The sequence below is a fragment of the Hyla sarda genome, chromosome 9, assembly GCF_029499605.1.
Source record: "Hyla sarda isolate aHylSar1 chromosome 9, aHylSar1.hap1, whole genome shotgun sequence".
Classification (NCBI taxonomy): Eukaryota; Metazoa; Chordata; class Amphibia; order Anura; family Hylidae; genus Hyla; species Hyla sarda.
The window spans coordinates 16,673,722-16,693,394 of record NC_079197.1 but is presented as its reverse complement, the minus strand read 5'-3'; the positions used below and the strand labels follow the sequence as shown (position 1 = coordinate 16,693,394).

At 46.7% G+C, this 19,673-nt stretch overlaps 1 protein-coding gene across 1 annotated transcript in view; it reads right to left on the bottom strand.

Moving 5' to 3' along the window:
• The window catches only part of COL27A1 (collagen type XXVII alpha 1 chain), a 341,158-nt gene that overhangs the window by 230,815 nt on the left and 90,670 nt on the right, over positions 1–19,673 (bottom strand). Inside the window, exon 10 of the mRNA XM_056540545.1 lies at positions 14,415–14,459. Within this exon, the coding sequence (XP_056396520.1) occupies positions 14,415–14,459 (45 nt within the window). The remainder of the gene's footprint in view (positions 1–14,414; positions 14,460–19,673) is intronic.

Genomic DNA, 19,673 nt, shown 5'->3' with positions numbered 1-19,673 from the left:
GATCCAGATCGTGTATTTTAGCAGTGCCCTGACTGGTGTAACCTCTTATTCTTCATGCTACAGAAATAAAAAGGCTCCCCAAAATGCTCAAGGAATATTTAACAGAGGATTACGGTTACAGCTCAGCAACATGATACTTTCTGCTATCCAGTATTACCTCATAGTAAAAGCAATAGCATCTTGGCAATCCTAAAGTACTTCCTCAATACAATATTATTAGTTACGTAAAAAAATAAAAATGTGTCCCAGAATCACACGTTATCGAGGCCATGATTAAGAGCTATGTACTAGAAACACGTCGGTGTTCTACCTCATTTCTTAGTGACATGTCTTTTTTTAGTTTGTGATTCTAATATAAACCTAGTAAAGTAAATCTTTTCTCCTGGATACCATCTTGTCTCATCCTTGGGATTTACTACATGGGATCCGGCCCATTGTCATCTGAGCTTCTGGATCACATTTTGGCACACTGTTCATATGGTTGGTAAGCGGAATTTGTTTTAGTTTTTTTTTTGCTTTTTGTAATTTGTTTTCTAAAAGTTATTGTAGTTTGAAAGAGTACCTCTCATCAATTTTTTTTTTTAGATTTTATAGTTTATTATATATAAAAATTTACTAATAGGGTTGTATTAAAAATTTTTTATTCTTCTATGTTTTTTTTGTGTTTAAACTTTTCGCCACTAGGGGCCTCCCTAGGAGTCCCTTTTTTGGTGATTTCAGACTCCGTCGGCTTGGTGGCTGAGTCCGAAATCTGATACTCAGCGCAGCAAGCGGACAGGCGGGAGCGAGCGCTGTGCGCACATCCCTACCAGGCGCGCTCCTGACTCTGCTGGCCAGCGGCGTCTCAGGCTCCTCCCGCTGACAAGGAGAGCCAGTGTGAGGTGGATTTTTCAAACCCATGGGTTTGAAAAAGTCACCTCACACTGTTCCTGCCCTGCACTCCACCTGTATGCGCGCTCCCAAGAGGGGGCGCAGCATACAGGAAGAAGGGCGGAAGCGGCCTGGCAAGGCTTCAGATGACGTTGCGCCTGCCGGGCCCCACCCACTTCCTCCTTTCTCAGACGCTCCTCTCTGAGCTACCGAAGATGAACATAAAAAAGTATTTTTATGTGGTTTTTAAGTAAAATAAACACTAGGATAGATAGAGTTAGAGACAGGGACAGATGGGGAGGGGGATTAGGGAAAGTTTAGTTGATAATAGGTACGTTTGAACAATTTGCCCTATTGGGTTCCTAGAGGAGGGAACATTGCTCAGGACCCCCCTCTCTATATGTCAGAGAAGACAGACAGCGACAAATGGCCGCCCTTGCTCAATCGCAACTTCTAAGCGCAATTCAGGTCAGAGCCGCTTGTGTATGTGAGGGGCGACTTCAATCAGAAAAAGGGGTTGTCTACCTGTGACCTCTTTTTATGTAAACAATGCCAAATTGCATGATGAAAAGCCCGGCAAATTTGAAACTATACCAGGATTCTGGCGTAATCGGCACCAAACAACTGGCGCACGTGCTGTGCACCCCATTTATTATGTGTTTAGACACTTTGGTTTATCGTGTTCCACGAGGGGGGAAAGGCTTTATGTTAAAATAAATAAATGAATGAATGAATAAATAAAAAAATAAATACATTAATAAATAATTTTAAAAAATATTAAAAAAGTAAAATAAAATAAATACATTAATAAATAAATAATTTAAAAAAATTATTTAAAAAGTAAAATAAAATAAATAAATTAAAAAAATGTATTTAATACATAAATAAATATATAAATAAAAAGGCATGGCTTTGAAAGAAAAATGGGTGTGGCTTAAAATATGACACGGTGCGCCAAAATTCTGGTGCAAACTACACTAGAAAGTCTGAAGACGCACCAAATGTATGAACTACTGTGAAAATCCTGGCGCACTAGACTATCTACTGATTTCGCTGAAAGAATTGACATGTTTATTCTTTCTTGGGTGTCCGGTATTTAAAATTCTGCAGCGTGCGCGGTGCAGCAGACTCCCATTGAAAACAATGGGAGCCTGCTGAAACGTAATTTACGAGATGCATTTTTCCGCCGGATTTCGCCTTGTGAATGGGGCCTAAATGGGAACATTCATCGGGATGTAAGAAAGTAAAAAATTTGTACAGATCGAATACTTCTTAATAAGGGCCTTATATATGGTCTAGAACAATGTTCCACAACCAGGAAGCCTCCAGCTTGTCACGATGCCGGCTGGCAGGTAGTGGATCCTCTGTGCCAGAGAGGGATTGGCGTGGACCGTGCTAGTGGACCGGTTCTAAGCCACTACTGGTTTTCACCAGAGCCCGCCGCAAAGCGGGATGGTCTTGCTGCGGCGGTAGTGACCAGGTCGTATCCACTAGCAACGGCTCTCCTCTCTGGCTGCTGAAGATAGGCGCGGTACAAGGGAGTAGGCAAAAGCAAGGTCGGACGTAGCAGAAGGTCGGGGCAGGCAGCAAGGATCGTAGTCAGGGGCAACGGCAGAAGGTCTGGAAACACAGGCAAGGAACACACAAGGAACGCTTTCACTGGCACTAAGGCAACAAGATCCGGCAAGGGAGTGCAGGGGAAGTGAGGTGATATAGGGAAGTGCACAGGTGAACACACTGATTGGAACCACTGCGCCAATCAGCGGCGCAGTGGCCCTTTAAATCGCAGAGACCCGTCGCGCGCGCGCCCTAGGGAGCGGGGCCGCGCGCGCCGGGACAGAACAGACGGAGAGCGAGTCAGGTAGGGGAGCCGGGGTGCGCATCGCGAGCGGGCGAAACCCGCATCGCGAATCGCATCCCGGCTGGCAGCGGATTCGCAGCGCCCCGGGTCAGAGGACGTGACCGGAGCGCTGCCGCGGGGAGAGTGAAGCGAGCGCTCCGGGGAGGAGCGGGGACCCGGAGCGCTCGGCGTAACAGTACCCCCCCCCTTGGGTCTCCCCCTCTTCTTAGAGCCTGAGAACCTGAGGAGCAGACTTTTGTCTAGGATGTTGTCCTCAGGTTCCCAGGATCTCTCTTCAGGACCACAACCCTCCCAGTCCACTAAAAAAAAATTTTTCCCTCTGACCTTTTTGGCAGCTAAAATTTCTTTGACCGAGAAGATGTCCGAGGAGCCGGAAACAGGAGTGGGAGGAACAGATTTGGGAGAAAAACGGTTGAGGATGAGTGGTTTGAGAAGAGAGACGTGAAAGGCATTAGGGATACGAAGAGAGGGAGGAAGAAGAAGTTTATAAGAGACAGGATTAATTTGACACAAAATTTTGAAAGGACCAAGATAGCGTGGTCCCAACTTGTAGCTAGGGACACGGAAGCGGACATATTTAGCGGAGAGCCATACCTTGTCTCCAGGGGAAAAAACGGGGGGAGCTCTTCTTTTCTTATCCGCGAACTTCTTCATGCGTGATGAAGCCTGTAAGAGAGAATTTTGGGTCTCTCTTCATATGATGGAAAGGTCACGAGAAATTTCATCCACAGCGGGCAGACCAGAGGGCAAGGGAGTAGGGAGGGGGGGAAGAGGGTGACGGCCGTACACCACGAAAAATGGGGATTTGGAGGAAGACTCAGAGACCCTGAAGTTATACGAGAATTCGGCCCATGGGAGGAGATCTGCCCAGTCATCCTGGCGGGAGGAAACAAAATGTCGCAAATAATCACCCAAGATCTGGTTAATCCTTTCTACTTGTCCATTGGACTGGGGATGATATGCAGAAGAAAAATTTAATTTAATCTTGAGTTGTTTACAGAGAGCCCTCCAGAATTTAGACACGAATTGGACGCCTCTATCCGAGACAATCTGCGTAGGCAACCCGTGAAGACGAAAAATGTGTACAAAAAATTGTTTAGCCAACTGAGGCGCAGAAGGAAGACCAGGAAGAGGGATGAAATGTGCCATTTTGGAGAATCGATCAACGACCACCCAAATAACAGTGTTGCCACGGGAAGGGGGTAAATCAGTAATAAAATCCATACCAATCAGAGACCAAGGCTGTTCGGGGACAGGCAGAGGATGAAGAAAACCAGCGGGCTTCTGGCGAGGAGTCTTATCCCGGGCACAGATAGTGCAGACTCGCACAAAGTCCACAACATCCGTCTCCAGAGTCGGCCACCAATAGAAGCGGGAGATGAGTTGCACAGATTTCTTGATACCCGCATGACCTGCGAGATGAGAGGAGTGACCCCATTTGAGGATTCCGAGGCGTTGGCGAGGAGAAACAAAGGTCTTTCCTGGAGGAGTCTGCCTGATGGAGGCAGGAGAAGTGGAGATCAGGCAGTCAGGTGGAATGATGTGTTGCGGAGAGAGTTCAACTTCTGAGGCATCCGAGGAACGAGAGAGAGCATCGGCCCTAATGTTCTTATCGGCAGGACGAAAGTGAATCTCAAAATTAAATCGGGCAAAGAACAGAGACCACCGGGCCTGGCGAGGATTCAGCCGTTGGGCAGACTGGAGGTAGGAGAGGTTCTTGTGGTCGGTGTAGATAATAACAGGAGAACTTGATCCCTCCAGCAGATGCCTCCATTCCTCAAGTGCTAATTTAATGGCTAGAAGCTCTCGATCCCCGATGGAGTAGTTCCTCTCCGCTGGAGAGAAGGTCCTAGAGAAAAAACCACAAGTGACAGCATGCCCGGAAGAATTTTTTTGTAGAAGAACAGCTCCAGCTCCCACTGAGGAGGCATCAACCTCCAATAGGAAGGGTTTGGAAGGGTCAGGTCTGGAGAGGACGGGAGCCGAAGAAAAGGCAGACTTGAGTCGTTTAAAGGCGTCTTCTGCTTGAGGAGGCCAGGACTTGGGATCAGCATTTTTTTTGGTTAAAGCCACGATAGGAGCCACAATGGTAGAAAAATGTGGAATAAATTGCCTGTAATAATTGGCGAACCCCAAAAAGCGTTGGATAGCACGGAGTCCGGAGGGGCGTGGCCAATCTAAGACGGCAGAGAGTTTGTCTGGATCCATCTGTAGTCCCTGGCCAGAGACCAAATATCCTAGAAAAGGAAGAGATTGGCATTCAAACAGACATTTCTCAATTTTGGCATAGAGTTGGTTGTCACGCAGTCTCTGAAGAACCATACGGACATGCTGGCGGTGTTCTTCTAGATTGGCAGAAAAAATTAGGATATCGTCCAGATATACAACAACACAGGAGTATAACAGATCACGAAAAATTTCATTGACAAAGTCTTGGAAGACGGCAGGGGCGTTGCACAGTCCAAAGGGCATGACCAGATACTCAAAGTGTCCATCTCTGGTGTTAAATGCCGTTTTCCACTCGTCCCCCTCTCTGATGCGGATGAGGTTATAGGCGCCTCTTAAGTCCAATTTAGTGAAGATGTGGGCACCTTGGAGGCGATCAAAGAGTTCAGAGATGAGGGGTAAGGGGTAGCGGTTCTTAACCGTGATTTTATTAAGACCGCGGTAGTCAATGCAAGGACGTAGGGAGCCATCTTTTTTGGACACAAAGAAAAATCCGGCTCCAGCAGGAGAGGAGGATTTACGGATAAAGCCCTTCTTTAGATTCTCCTGGACGTATTCGGACATGGCAAGAGTCTCTGGGGCAGAGAGAGGATAAATTCTGCCCCGGGGTGGAGTAGTGCCCGGGAGGAGGTCGATAGGGCAATCATAAGGCCTGTGAGGAGGTAGAGTCTCAGCTTGTTTTTTGCAGAAAACATCCGCGAAGTCCATATAGGCCTTAGGGAGACCGGTTACTGGAGGAACCACAGAGTTACGGCAAGGGTTACTGGGAACCGGTTTTAGACAGTTCTTGGAACAAGAGGACCCCCAACTCTTGATCTCCCCAGTGGACCAATCCAGGGTAGGGGAATGAAGTTGAAGCCAGGGAAGTCCAAGGAGAATTCCCGAGGTGCAATTGGGGAGGACCAAAAGTTCAATCCTCTCATGATGAGATCCGATGCTCATAAGAAGGGGCTCCGTGCGGAAACGTATGGTACAGTCCAATCTTTCATTATTTATACAATTGATGTAGAGGGGTCTGGCGAGACTGGTCACCGGGATGTTGAACCTGTTGACGAGAGAGGCCAAAATAAAATTTCCTGCAGATCCAGAGTCCAAGAAGGCCACTGTAGAGAAGGAGAAGGCAGAGGCAGACATCCGCACAGGCACAGTAAGACGTGGAGAAGCAGAGTAGACATCAAGGACTGTCTCATCTTTGTGCGGAGTCAGCGTACGTCTTTCCAGGCGGGGAGGACGGATAGGACAATCTCTCAGGAAGTGTTCGGTACTAGCACAGTACAGGCAGAGGTTCTCCATACGGCGTCGTGTCCTCTCTTGAGGTGTCAGGCGAGACCGGTCGACCTGCATAGCCTCCACGGCGGGAGGCACAGGAACAGATTGCAGGGGACCAGAGGAGAGAGGAGCCGAGGAGAAGAAACGCCTCGTGCGAACAGAGTCCATATCTTGGCGGAGTTCCTGACGCCTTTCGGAAAAACGCATGTCAATGCGAGTGGCTAGGTGAATAAGTTCATGTAGATTAGCAGGAATTTCTCGTGCGGCCAGAACATCTTTAATGTTGCTGGATAGGCCTTTTTTGAAGGTCGCGCAGAGGGCCTCATTATTCCAGGACAATTCTGAAGCAAGAGTACGGAATTGTACGGCATACTCGCCAACGGAAGAATTACCCTGGACCAGGTTCAACAGGGCAGTCTCAGCAGAAGAGGCTCGGGCAGGTTCCTCAAAGACACTTCGGATTTCCGAGAAGAAGGAGTGTACAGAGGCAGTGACGGGGTCATTGCGGTCCCAGAGCGGTGTGGCCCATGACAGGGCTTTTCCGGACAGAAGGCTGACTACGAAAGCCACCTTAGACCTTTCAGTGGGAAACAGGTCCGACATCATCTCCAGATGCAGGGAACATTGGGAAAGAAAGCCACGGCAAAACTTAGAGTCCCCATCAAATTTATCCGGCAAGGATAAGCGTATCCCAGGAGCGGCCACTCGCTGCGGAGGAGGTGCAGGAGCTGGCGGAGGAGATGACTGCTGAAGCTGTGGTAGTAACTGTTGTAGCATAACGGTCAGTTGAGACAGCTGTTGGCCTTGTTGCGCTATCTGTTGTGACTGCTGGGCGACCACCGTGGTGAGGTCAGCGACAACTGGCAGAGGAACTTCAGCGGGATCCATGGCCGGATCTACTGTCACGATGCCGGCTGGCAGGTAGTGGATCCTCTGTGCCAGAGAGGGATTGGCGTGGACCGTGCTAGTGGACCGGTTCTAAGCCACTACTGGTTTTCACCAGAGCCCGCCGCAAAGCGGGATGGTCTTGCTGCGGCGGTAGTGACCAGGTCGTATCCACTAGCAACGGCTCTCCTCTCTGGCTGCTGAAGATAGGCGCGGTACAAGGGAGTAGGCAAAAGCAAGGTCGGACGTAGCAGAAGGTCGGGGCAGGCAGCAAGGATCGTAGTCAGGGGCAACGGCAGAAGGTCTGGAAACACAGGCAAGGAACACACAAGGAACGCTTTCACTGGCACTAAGGCAACAAGATCCGGCAAGGGAGTGCAGGGGAAGTGAGGTGATATAGGGAAGTGCACAGGTGAACACACTGATTGGAACCACTGCGCCAATCAGCGGCGCAGTGGCCCTTTAAATCGCAGAGACCCGGCGCGCGCGCGCCCTAGGGAGCGGGGCCGCGCGCGCCGGGACAGAACAGACGGAGAGCGAGTCAGGTAGGGGAGCCGGGGTGCGCATCGCGAGCGGGCGAAACCCGCATCGCGAATCGCATCCCGGCTGGCAGCGGAATCGCAGCGCCCCGGGTCAGAGGACGTGACCGGAGCGCTGCCGCGGGGAGAGTGAAGCGAGCGCTCCGGGGAGGAGCGGGGACCCGGAGCGCTCGGCGTAACACAGCTGTTGCAAAACTACAACTCCCAGCATGCCCGGACAGCCAACGGCTGTCCGGGCATGCTGGGGGTTGTAGTTTTGCAACAACTGGAGGCACATTGGTTGGAAAATATTGGTCTATGCACTTTTTATTGCCCCTTTAAAAATAAACCTTCATATCTGTAATACCGCAGAATACTGACATATAGTAGGGGGATATTGGCCCTTTATGAAGAACCACTGTAATCCAGAAGCACTGCTCGGCTTATTTAACAGAAGCGTCCTTGTTCATATTATCCAACATGTAATAGTATAATCTAGATGAACTCAAAGCTACATATAATAGTAGCTAATAAAACTGCAGCTGTAGGAAAGCCATATGTTCTGCGCTGCAAACTCCTCCTAAAACGCGTTGGCTTCTGCCTTACCAGTGAACAGAATAGGCTAATGAAAAAAAAAAGAAGAAGAGAAAAAGGCTCGGACTTGTCACCATAGCAAATATAAACATATGGAAACTTTTACATGGAAATCTGAAATCTGCTTGTGCATGCTAGGCTTGTTTTAATAGCGCTGGCCCTTTAAGATGTTTTCCATTTAGTGGAGATTGGGTAACATCTGCCGCGCAGTTCGTCCCATGTTACACAGCGCACACTGGGTGACAAAACGGACATCACAGGGGCAGGAGCGCAGACTACATCGCCTGATTTTGCAACGTCTTGTAAAAAAAAAAGTTGTAGAGTCTGCTCATTGTAAGTCTCCAGAAGTCTGTGACACCGAGCGGGATGGAGATGAAATCCTAGAAGACTCATTTGCATATGGGCTCAAGATGTGTTGTCGGTAAATGGTTTCTCAACTCCGAGCCATGTTCTGCTGCGAGTACAATTATTGCCCGTAGATTAAAGAGCCGACATCGCAACCGTCCCTGAAGAGGCTGGGAGGAAACTGAGAAACCCTGTAGAGTTTTATAATTACAGGGATAGGAGCTGAACTTCTGAAAGGGCTTTCTGGATGCAAGAGCATGGAAATCATCCCCTTCTAGGAACCGGAGGTTATTGGTAACACAAAAGGCAAACATAAAAGGAAATATTTATATTACATGAAGTGTCCCATATATAAGGAGGAGTCATCCATGGCAACCAATCAGAACAGAGATGACATACTTTTGCTTCTTATTGGTTACTATGGGCAACCGCAACTAATCATGTAGAGACCCATTGTATATTGCATTCGGGAAAGTCTTTAGACTTTTTCACTGTTTCACATTTTGTTATGGTTGCTCCTTGTGGTAAAAAATAAATAAAACATAAAAACTCCAGACCTGTTGCTGCCCCCACCATGATCACTGTAGGGATGGTATTGGGCAGGTGATGGGCAGTGCCTGGTTTCGTCTATACATGATGCAGCCCCCACCATGATCACTGTAGGGATGGTATTGGGTGAGTGATGGGCAGTACCTGGTTTCCTCCAGACATGATGCTGCCCCCACCATGATCACTGTAGGGATGGTATTGGGCAGGTGATGGGCAGTGCCTGGTTTCCTCCAGACATGATACTGCCCCCACCATGATCACTGTAGGGATGGTATTGGGCAGGTGATGGGCAGTGCCTGGTTTCCTCCAGACATGATGCTGCCCCCACCATGATCACTGAAGGGATGGTATTGGGCAGGTGATGGTCAGTACCTGGTTTCCTCTAGACATGATGCTGCCCCCACCATGATCACTGTAGGGATGGTATTGGGCAGGTGATGGGCAGTGCCTGGTTTCCTCCAGACATGATGCTGCCCCCACCATGATCACTGTAGGGATGATATTGGGCAGGTGATGGGCAGTGCCTGGTTTCCTCTATACATGATGCTGCCCCCACCATGATCACTGTAGGGATGGTATTGGGCAGGTGATGGGCAGTGCCTGGTTTCCTCTATACATGACGCTGCCCCCACCATGATCACTGTAGGGATGGTATTGGGCAGGTGATGGGCAGTGCCTGGTTTCCTCCAGACATGATGCTGCCCCCACCATGATCACTGTAGGGATGGTATTGGGCAGGTGATGGGCAGTGCCTGGTTTCCTCCAGTCATGATGCGGCCCCCACCATGATCACTGTAGGGATGGTATTGGGCAGGTGATGGGCAGTACCTGGTTTCCCCCAGACATGATGCGGCCCCCACCATTATCACTGTAGGGATGGTATTGGGCAGGTGATGGGCAGTGCCTGGTTTCCCCCAGACATGATGTTGCCCCCACCATGATCACTGTAGGGATGGTATTGGGCAGGTGATGGGCAGTGCCTGGTTTCCCCCAGACATGATGCTGCCCCCACCATGATCACTGTAGAGATGGTATTGGGCAGGTGATGGGCAGTGCCTGGTTTCCTCTATACATGACTCTGCCCCCACCATGATCACTGTAGAGATGGTATTGGGCAGGTGATGGGCAGTGCCTGGTTTCCTCTATACATGACGCTGCCCCCACCATGATCACTGTAGGGATGGTATTGGGCAGGTGATGGTCAGTACCTGGTTTCCTCTAGACATGATGCTTAGAATTTAAGCATTTTCTGAGAAGAGGCTTCTTTCTGGCCCCTCTGGGAAATAACCCAGATTGTGGAGGCTGAAGTGATGGTTCTGGACCTTCTGGAACTTTCTCCCATCTGCACACAGGAACTTTGAAGCTCGGCCAAAGTGACCACTGTGTTCTTGGTCACCTCTCTTACCAATACCTGATTACTTAGTTTGATGGGGCGGCAGCTATAAGAAGAGTCCTGGATGTTCCAAACTTCTCTCATGAAAGAATTATGGAGGCCACTGTGCTTTTGGGTACTTTAAGTGCAGCAAAAATGTTTTTGTTCTCATCACCAGATTTGTGCCTCAACACAATCCTGTCTCTGAGCTCTACAGGCAGTTCTTTCCCCCTCATGTCTTGGTTATCGCTCTGAGACATTGTCACATGTGAGACCTTTTATAGACGGGGCAGTATCTTCCCAAATCCTGTCCAATCAGCTGAATTTACCCCAATTGACTCCAATCAAGGTGGAGAAACATCTCCAAGATGATCAGGAGAAATGGGAGGAGCCAGTGCAAACTTTTAGGTGGCATAGCAAACAGTCTAAATACTTGTGTTCTGGCGAAATCCAATTTTCCCTTAAATAAAAAAAAATAAGGCGCCATGTTTTCAGATTTCCATTATGGGGTACTGAGTGCTAAATGATGGGGGAAAAAGCCTCAATATAACATAATGTATAAAGTAAAAGGGACTGAAGATTTTCCGAACGCATTGCATCATGTTTATGGTCTCCTCTGCGTGGCGATGCATGTTCACTCTCAGCACCAGGATAGGTCCCTGGGTATGCCATAAACTAGGGATGTCCCAATACAATTTTTTCTAAGATCGAGTATGAGTACTGATCCTTTTTTTTTTTTTTTTTTTTTTTTTTGGAGTACTCGCCGATACCAATACTTTTTTTCAATGTCATGTGTCAGTTTTTTTCTAAGTTTTTTTTATTTCTTTATTGGGAAAAAAGGGTGTGTTTTTAGTTTTTTTTAAGAGGAGGAACTTTTTTTGTTATTTCAAAAAAATATATATTTTTATTTTACTATTTGAAAAGGATGGGGGGGGGCATTATTCAAATTTTTATTAAGAAATTCACATTTATGATGATGATTATTATTATTATTATTATTATTATTGGAGATATCCAGTGCTGAAAATCTTATCCCCTATCCTAAGGATAAGGGATAAGTTTCAGATCGCAGGGGGTCCGACCGTGGAGGCCCCCAGCGATCTCCTGTACGGGGCCCTGGCTCGCTGGCCAGATAGCGGGTGTTGACCAACGCACAAAGCGGCGGCTGACACTCCCCCTCAATACAAGTCTATGGTAGAGCCAAAGCGCTGCCTTCGGCAATCTCCGGCTCTGCCATAGTGCAGTATTGAGGGGGCATGTAAGCTGCTGCTTCGTGCGTTGGTCGACACCCGCTATCTGCCCAGCGAGCCAGGGCCCCGTACAGGAGATCGGCCCCAGCGGTCAGACCCCCCCCCCCCTCCCGCGCGCGATCTGGATAGGGGATAATATGCTTAGGATAGGGGATAAGATTTTCAGCACTGGATATCTCCTTTAATATTTTTTACACATAGTTCAGTAGCATTCACAGCGCACCTCTGTGATACCTGCCGGCTGGAGTCCTGCCGCCAGGTATCGGATTATGTATCGGTGACATTTGGACAAGAACATGTGTCCAGTATCGGTCCGGACACCGATACCAGTATCGGTATCGAGACACCCCTACTCTAAATATATCCATAGACCGCCCCTCATAATTGCATATTTGATTGCCAATAATGGTATAATTTATATGTGTGTGCCTCAACCAGGGTGCCTCCATGCTGGGAGTAGTAGTTTTGCTACAACTGAAGGCACCCTGGTTGGGAAACACTGGGATATATGATGACAAGACACTGAGGTGAATGCTACATCACTATGGTGGAAAAAAGCAACAAGAGGTGCGCCCCTAGTGAGGACCGTTTAACGGGTGTATCCAAGGAGAAACAAAGATGGATTCTTACTAGAGATGAGCGAACTTACAGTAAATTCGATTCGTCACGAACTTGTCAGCTCGGCGGTTGCTGACTTTTCCTGCATAAATTAGTTCAGCTTTCAGGTGCTCCCGTGGGCTGGAAAGGGTGGATACATTCCTAGGAAAGAGTCTCCTAGGACTGTATCCACCTTTTCCAGCCCACGGGAGCACCTGAAAGCTGAACTCATTTACGCAGGAAAAGACATCAACTGCCGAGCTGAGAAGTTCGTGACGAATCGAATTTACTGTAAGTTCGCTCATCTCTAGTTCTTACCCTTAGGTGATGTGCTCAGGGCACAACACCTACAGTAGCGTCTGGAGAGAAAAACAGCCACGAGGAACTTCCCGGGGTGACGTCAGTCTATCCGGTGGAAGTGCATTATAGAAATTTTGGAAATAACTTCCTCTAAATGAAGGCGCTGGTCCCCAAGTGTGTTAGTAGGGTTTTATTTGCAACGCGTTTCGATCCCGGACAGGGATCGAAACGCGTTGCAAATAAAACCCTACTAACACACTTGGGGACCAGCGCCTTCATTTAGAGGAACTTATTTCCAAAATGTCTACATTGTACTACGGCTGTCATGTCACGCTTCTGTACAGCATATAAAGAACAAGCAGCGCAGCCGGGGCAGCATTGAGGAAATCTTACTTATAAGTTATTAAACAAACCAAAAATTCTGCTGAACACATTTTTTCCAGGATAAGAGGCTATACATGGAAATCCAGTTCTCCACTCCAGATACCTAATGTAATTACAGTATGTGTCCATGTTGGCAACCATTTACCAGGACTGCAATGAAAACACACAATATCAATAAGGCATGAATAGGATTGTGACGTCATTTATCTAACACACACAGCTACTTATCGTGAATATGGCCGAGGGCCCAAACCGGGAGGCAATGACACAATTTCTTCTAGGTCTCAGAGCTCGGGCTTATTGTACATTACTCCATTATGGTTCTTCAACATGGGGAGCATAACCATACGTTGTACATTTATAGAGTTAATTTCCTATTCGCAGTATATTGTCTAACCATTTTGTTATCCTAAGGCAGTGTTTCCCCACCAGGGTGCCTCCAGCTGTTGCAAAACTACAACTCCCAGCATGCCTGGACAGCCTTTGGCTGTCCAGGCATGCTGGGAGTTGTAGTTTTGCAACAGCTGGAGGCACCCTGGTGGGGAAACACTGTCCTAAGGCCATGTTCACACGGTAAAATATTTGCTGAATTTCCATCACACTGCAAACAGCGGGACTGCTGAGAAATGCGACGTCTCCATAGAGGTCAATGCATTTCCGAGCTGTCTCCGCCATAGGAATTGAGTGTTAAATACTTGCGGTGAAGGCCGGAATCAGGATTTCTGCTGAGTTTCTGCTGCAGAAATTCTGCCGTGGGCACGGTGCAGCAAAATCCCATTAGAAGCAATGGGACTCTGCTGCAACAGAACTTCCAAGCATCATTTTTGCGCAGTGTGAACATGGCCTAAAGCAGTCTGTGTAAAGGGGTACACTTTTTTATTTTTATTTTATTTTTTTAAATCAACTGGTGCCAGAAAGTTAAACAGATTTGTAAATGACTTCTATTTAAAAATCTTAATCCTTTCTGTACTTATTGGCTGCTGAATACTACAGAGGAAATTCTTTTCTTTTTGAATTTCTTTTTCGTCTTATCCACAGTGCTCTCTGCTGACACCTCTGTCCGTGTCAGGAACTGTCCAGAGCAGGAGAAAATCCCCATAGCAAACCTATGCTGCTCTGGACAGTTCCTGAAACGGGACAGAGGTGTCAGCAGAGAGCACTGTGGACAAGACAAAAAAGAAATTCAAAAAGCAAAGAATTTCCTCTGTAGCGTACAGCTGCTAAAAAGTACTGGAAGGGTAAAGATTTTTTAATAGAAGTAATTTACAAAACTTTCTGGCACCAGTTGATTTAAAAAAAAATGTTTTCCACCAGAGTACCCCTTTAACCTCTTATATACAGAGACCACAAAGACGGGCTACAATTGGGGTGTGCGTGGGGGCTGTGACACTAACCCGACTTCCCTTTGGTCCTGGAGCTCCTATCGGACCTGGTAATCCCTGGAGAAAAGACATAAAAGGAAAGAAGGAGAGATATTCAGAACTGTCACAAAGTACCATATAAACAACAGGAAGAAAAGTCACACACCGCTTGTTTCATTTCTGATTAAAAACACACAATGTGTAAAAACGACAGGAAATACATAGAAAATATTAAAAAGAAAAAAACAAGACATAAAAGGCTCAAAAAGCTCAAAACTCCATCACTATTTGATGCAACTTCTTTTTTCTGTATTACAGCTTTTACTCTGTTCGGTAGGCTATCCTCAATTTGCTTAAAGAAATATGAAGGGAATCAACTTGAGTCATTTCCAAGGCTTAGCCTCAGCCCACGTTCACACAACAGAATTTCAGAACGGAATTCGGTGAAAAAATTTCCGCTCAGAAATTCCGCGGAGTCACTTTGCTTTTATTGGGATTCGGCTGCATCATGTACACGAAACATCAGCTGCGCTAATTCCGATTCCGGCCTCTGCCGAAAGAAATGGCATTTCACTTCTTTCATGTGAAATCCATTCGGTAATGCATTGATGTCTATGGAAACGGCGCATTTCTGAGGAGTCCGAGCGCCGGCACCTGACGCCTGCAGAATGTCTGCCCGGACATTCCACCATGTGAACATAGTCTTAAAGGGGCAGTCCAGTTCTGAAAAACTTATCCCCTAGTTTCAGTTTCAGAGCCCCCCCCGCAATCTCCTGTACGGGGCCCCGGCTCGCTGGCCAGATAGCAAGTGTTGACCACGGCACAAAGCGGCGGCTGACACGCCCCCTCAATACAGCGCTATGGCAGAGCCGGAGATTGCCAAAGGTATCGCTCCAGCTTTGCCATATAGTTGTATTGAGGGGGCGTGTCAGCCGCCGCTTCGTGCAGTGGTCGACACGCCCCCTTCCCGTGTGCTGCCGGGGCCCCATATGGGAGATAGCGGGGAGGTCCCATTGGATAGGGGATACGTCTTTCAAAACTGGAAATCTCCTTTAAAGGGAACCCGTCACCAGTTTTATGCTGTCTAAACTGCGGGCAGCATAAAATTAGTGCAGGCATCGCCAGTCAGGTACACGAAACAGGCGTATCAGAGTAATCATTGTTTATATATATGCCTCAGGGACCCAGGTAACAGGTCCTTGGACGGGTCCCAGCAGCTGTTTTCGCTAACCCAGTTGTTCCTGCCTTCCTTTACACCACTAGGGAGAGAGGTGTCACTCAAGCCGGCCAGGCAAGGAGCAGCCATCAGACTAGTTAACCAGGTCCTGGCGACATTTTTAAACTATGATTACTCTGATATGCCCGAGCGTATCCGACTATACCATAGTGTCCCAGGCTGGCGATGCTGCCCGAGGTTTCAAGGAGGTCTCTCATTGGGGCCTATGATCTGCCCTGATCATTGCCTGGAGGACTGGTAACCCAAAAGACGGTACAAGCAATTTGTTCAGCTATTAGTCTGCTTCTGTGATTTACTGAAGGCTTAATGTCATGAGCATATCTTCGCTGTATTGTTGCAGTGTACAGTGCCTACAGTGTATTTATGTGTCTTTATCAGTGTTACATGCAATAATCTTTTTACCATCTTGTCACATCATTCCCCCTTTCCATGTGCATTTGTATATACCGTATATATATTTTCACTGTTTTTGTGATCCCTTGATGAACCGCTGTATATCATAAGATACACGGGGAAACGTGTCGGGATGTACAGGTGTTCATCATAGGAGAATATATATATATATATATATATTCTATTTGTTCTGTATTTGTTTGTTTTTTGATAATTATGCGAGTTTTAAGGAATTTAATAAATGGATGTTTTAGCTCTATGTGATTTTGGTATTTCTACCCTGAAAGACCAGCCAGTAGGAGGCAAAAAGTGGCTGACCCATCCCATTCACATATTACATGTAAGATCATACATTTTACACCCGGGGCACTTCTAAAGCTAGGCCGACTTGGGGACGTGATGTCATGGCAAGACGTTTCCTTTCCAGTACATGATAGTGAGATTAGGACTGGACACCGATCTTCTTCATTTTGATCTGAGCGGCATATGGTCATCATGAAAGGAGCAGAGGCGTAAATTTTCTAGGTCCCAATGCAAAACATGGCCCCATGTACTTTTATTTTTCTTATTAAAATGTTTTATTTTCTTATATGGCAGAGGTGCCTTTTGCCCCCCAATAGGCCCGGGCCCCAATGCAACTGTTAATTCTGCACCCCCTATAATTACGCCCCTGTGGAGGAGGGGACCTCCTTATATGTCCTAAATCAGTGAACTGCCCTGGTACACTCATGAATTACATTTCCGCCTCAGCATAGGAAATGCACTTCCAATATAGATCTGGATAAAGCTTACACAATGTGCAGTGCCTGAGGCAGAAGTGGGCCCTTCTGTGCTTAAAGGGGTATTCCAGGAAAAAAATATATATATATTTTTATATCAACTGGCTCCAGAAAGTTAAACAGATTTGTAAATTACTTCTATTATAAAATCTTAATCCTTCCAATAATTATCAGCTGCTGACGTTGAGTTGTTCTTTTTCTGTCTGGCAACAGTGCTCTCTGCTGACATCTCTGCTTGTCTCGGGAACTGCACAGAGTAGAAGAGGTTTGCTATGGGGATTAGCTTCTACTCTGGACAGTTCCCGAGACAGGTGTCATCAGAGAGAACTTAGACAGAAAAGAACAACCTTAACTTCAGAACCTCATAAGTACTGAAAGGATTAAGATTTTTTAATAGAAGTAATTTACAAATCTGTTTAACTTTCTGGAGCCAGTTGATATATATAAAAAAAAAGTTTTTTCGTGAAATACCCATCTAAATAAGACACATATTAGGCAGAGGTTACAAAAACAATGGAGCAGATGCCTGAACTGGCCACAAGCTGCAATGTTGGAATCTATACTTTATCTCCAGTCAATGCACAAAAACTAAATAGAATTAAATCTGAAATATTCCGCATTGGAGCCGATCCAGCAAGAGATACAATGTAATCTGGAGAGACACATAGATATCCTGTCTGCACTCGGCTTCATACAGACATCTGGTTTTATTCGATAAAGAAATACAAAATTGGCAACATTTTGATCATCGAGCTGCGTTACTGTACTCAATGATTCTTTCTCAGCATTTGTAGATCATTTATTTATCCACAAAGCATCTACATTAATATTCTCCGGTTATTTTACATGGCAGACAACAATGTTCATGAATGTTCAGCCCGGCCCATCAGTCGTGTGTTCTGAATAGAGAGAGGAGGGGTGAGCCCCTGCAAGACTCCTCTGGTAGTGGCTTATTTTTAATAGAGCAAAAGGATTGGGTTGTTGAAATCAAATCAAACATACCTGATCCTTCTCTCTTCTGAAGTCATTTGTGGGGGGGGGGGGGGGGGGGGGGAGTCATGAGGCCCTAACATGTTGTATGAACAACGGCCTCTAGTGACTGTTCCTGCAGCCACTAGAGGACACGAGTATCTTTTCATTCAGAAGGTGCACGATGAGTGACGTCATTGTGCACGTACCGAAGATAGAGATGCTGTCGACCTCGGGTAGCCACAGAAAGAAGCAGGAGAAGACAATGGTGACTGCAGGGAAGACGAGGTGAGTATGTGTCTTATGTGTTTTTTTTTGGGGGGGGGGGGGGGGTCCTAAACTTACCTACAGGGGGTTTTAAAACTACCTATAGGGACAAGCTAACTAGAGGGATTCCTAAAACAATTTACAGAGGGCAAACTAACTGCAAGGGGGTCTTAAAACTATCGACAAGGGTCAAGCTAACAACAAGGGATCCTTAAACTACCTATACAGGGCAAACTATCTACAGGGGGTCCTAAACCTATCTACAAGGGGCAAGCTAAGTACAGGGGGTCCTAAAACTACTTACAGGGAGTCCTTGAACTACCTACAAGGGACAAGCTAACTACGGGGGGTCCTATATACATTGGGCAAACTACTTGAGTGGGTCTTATATGCAGGGGCAAGCTACCCTTTAGGGCACAAGCTACAATGCAGGGGGGGGGGGGGGGGAGCGCTAAATGACGCAAACCTTATAATGTGTGAACCAAGAAAAAAGGACGGTCTTGGAGGCGCTGCTCAAGGGGTGGTCACAGATATATACAGACGCAAGCCAGCACAGGACAATATTTATTTATTTGTGGCAAAGCCTTTGGCTGTCCAGGTATGCTGGGAGTTGTAGTTTTGCAACACCTGGAGGCACCCTGGTTAGGAAATACTGCATTATTGACACATCCTAAAAGAAGGGCTGTACATACATCCAAGCAGAACAGGTAAAATCTGGCACGTTTCACACCTGCTGACTAAGAGGTAACTCTCCCCCCGAAACACGTCAAGTTTTTACCTGTCCTGCTGACATGTATGTAAAGACCTGCTTTGATAGTGTTTTAATAAAGTGAAATTCTACTTTTAGGGTAGAGTCACACCTGTTGTATTTTGCTGCGTATTTACTGCTGCATATTTTCCAACCCTTTGAAGTCAATTGGTAGCAAAGTCAGCTGCAGAAAATACGCAGCAAAATACATCATGTGTGACCCTACCCTTAGGGTGTATTCAGACATACAGTATCCTGCGCATATTTGCGACTGCAGATTTTGTGCTGCCGATCTACACTAGAATTCTGCAGCAAAAAAATCGCAGATTGAAATATGCAGCATCAAATATGTGCAGGATAATGTACGTGTGAATACAACCTTACGGAGTCTCTGGAGCGCTGGGATCACTTGCGGCTTTTTCATATTCATCACTGCACCTGTGAATCCTCAGGACGTCTCCGGTACTAAACCTGACTAAACCTTCTGTTTGTTGTAGTGCCGCTCATTGTTGTGCAGCTAATAAAAAGCAACCAATATTATTCATATATCAGCAAAATGATTCTGTAGATTCCTACAACTTGGGAGACAAAATAGCGATAGTGGTCCCCGCATGTCCTGTTACTAATCCAATTAAAGGGGTATTCCAGTAAAATAAAATAAAAAGATTTTTCATATCAACTGGCTCCAGAAAGTTAAACAGATTTGTAAATTACTTCTATTAAAAACTCTTAATCCTACCAGTACTTATCAGCTGCCGAAGTTGAGTTGTTCTTTTCTGCCTGACAAAAGTGCTCTCTGCTGACACCTCTGTCCAGAGTAGGAGCAAATCCCCATAGCAAACCTCTCCTGTTCTGGACAGTTCCTGAGACAGACAGAGGTGTCAGCAGAGAGCACTGTG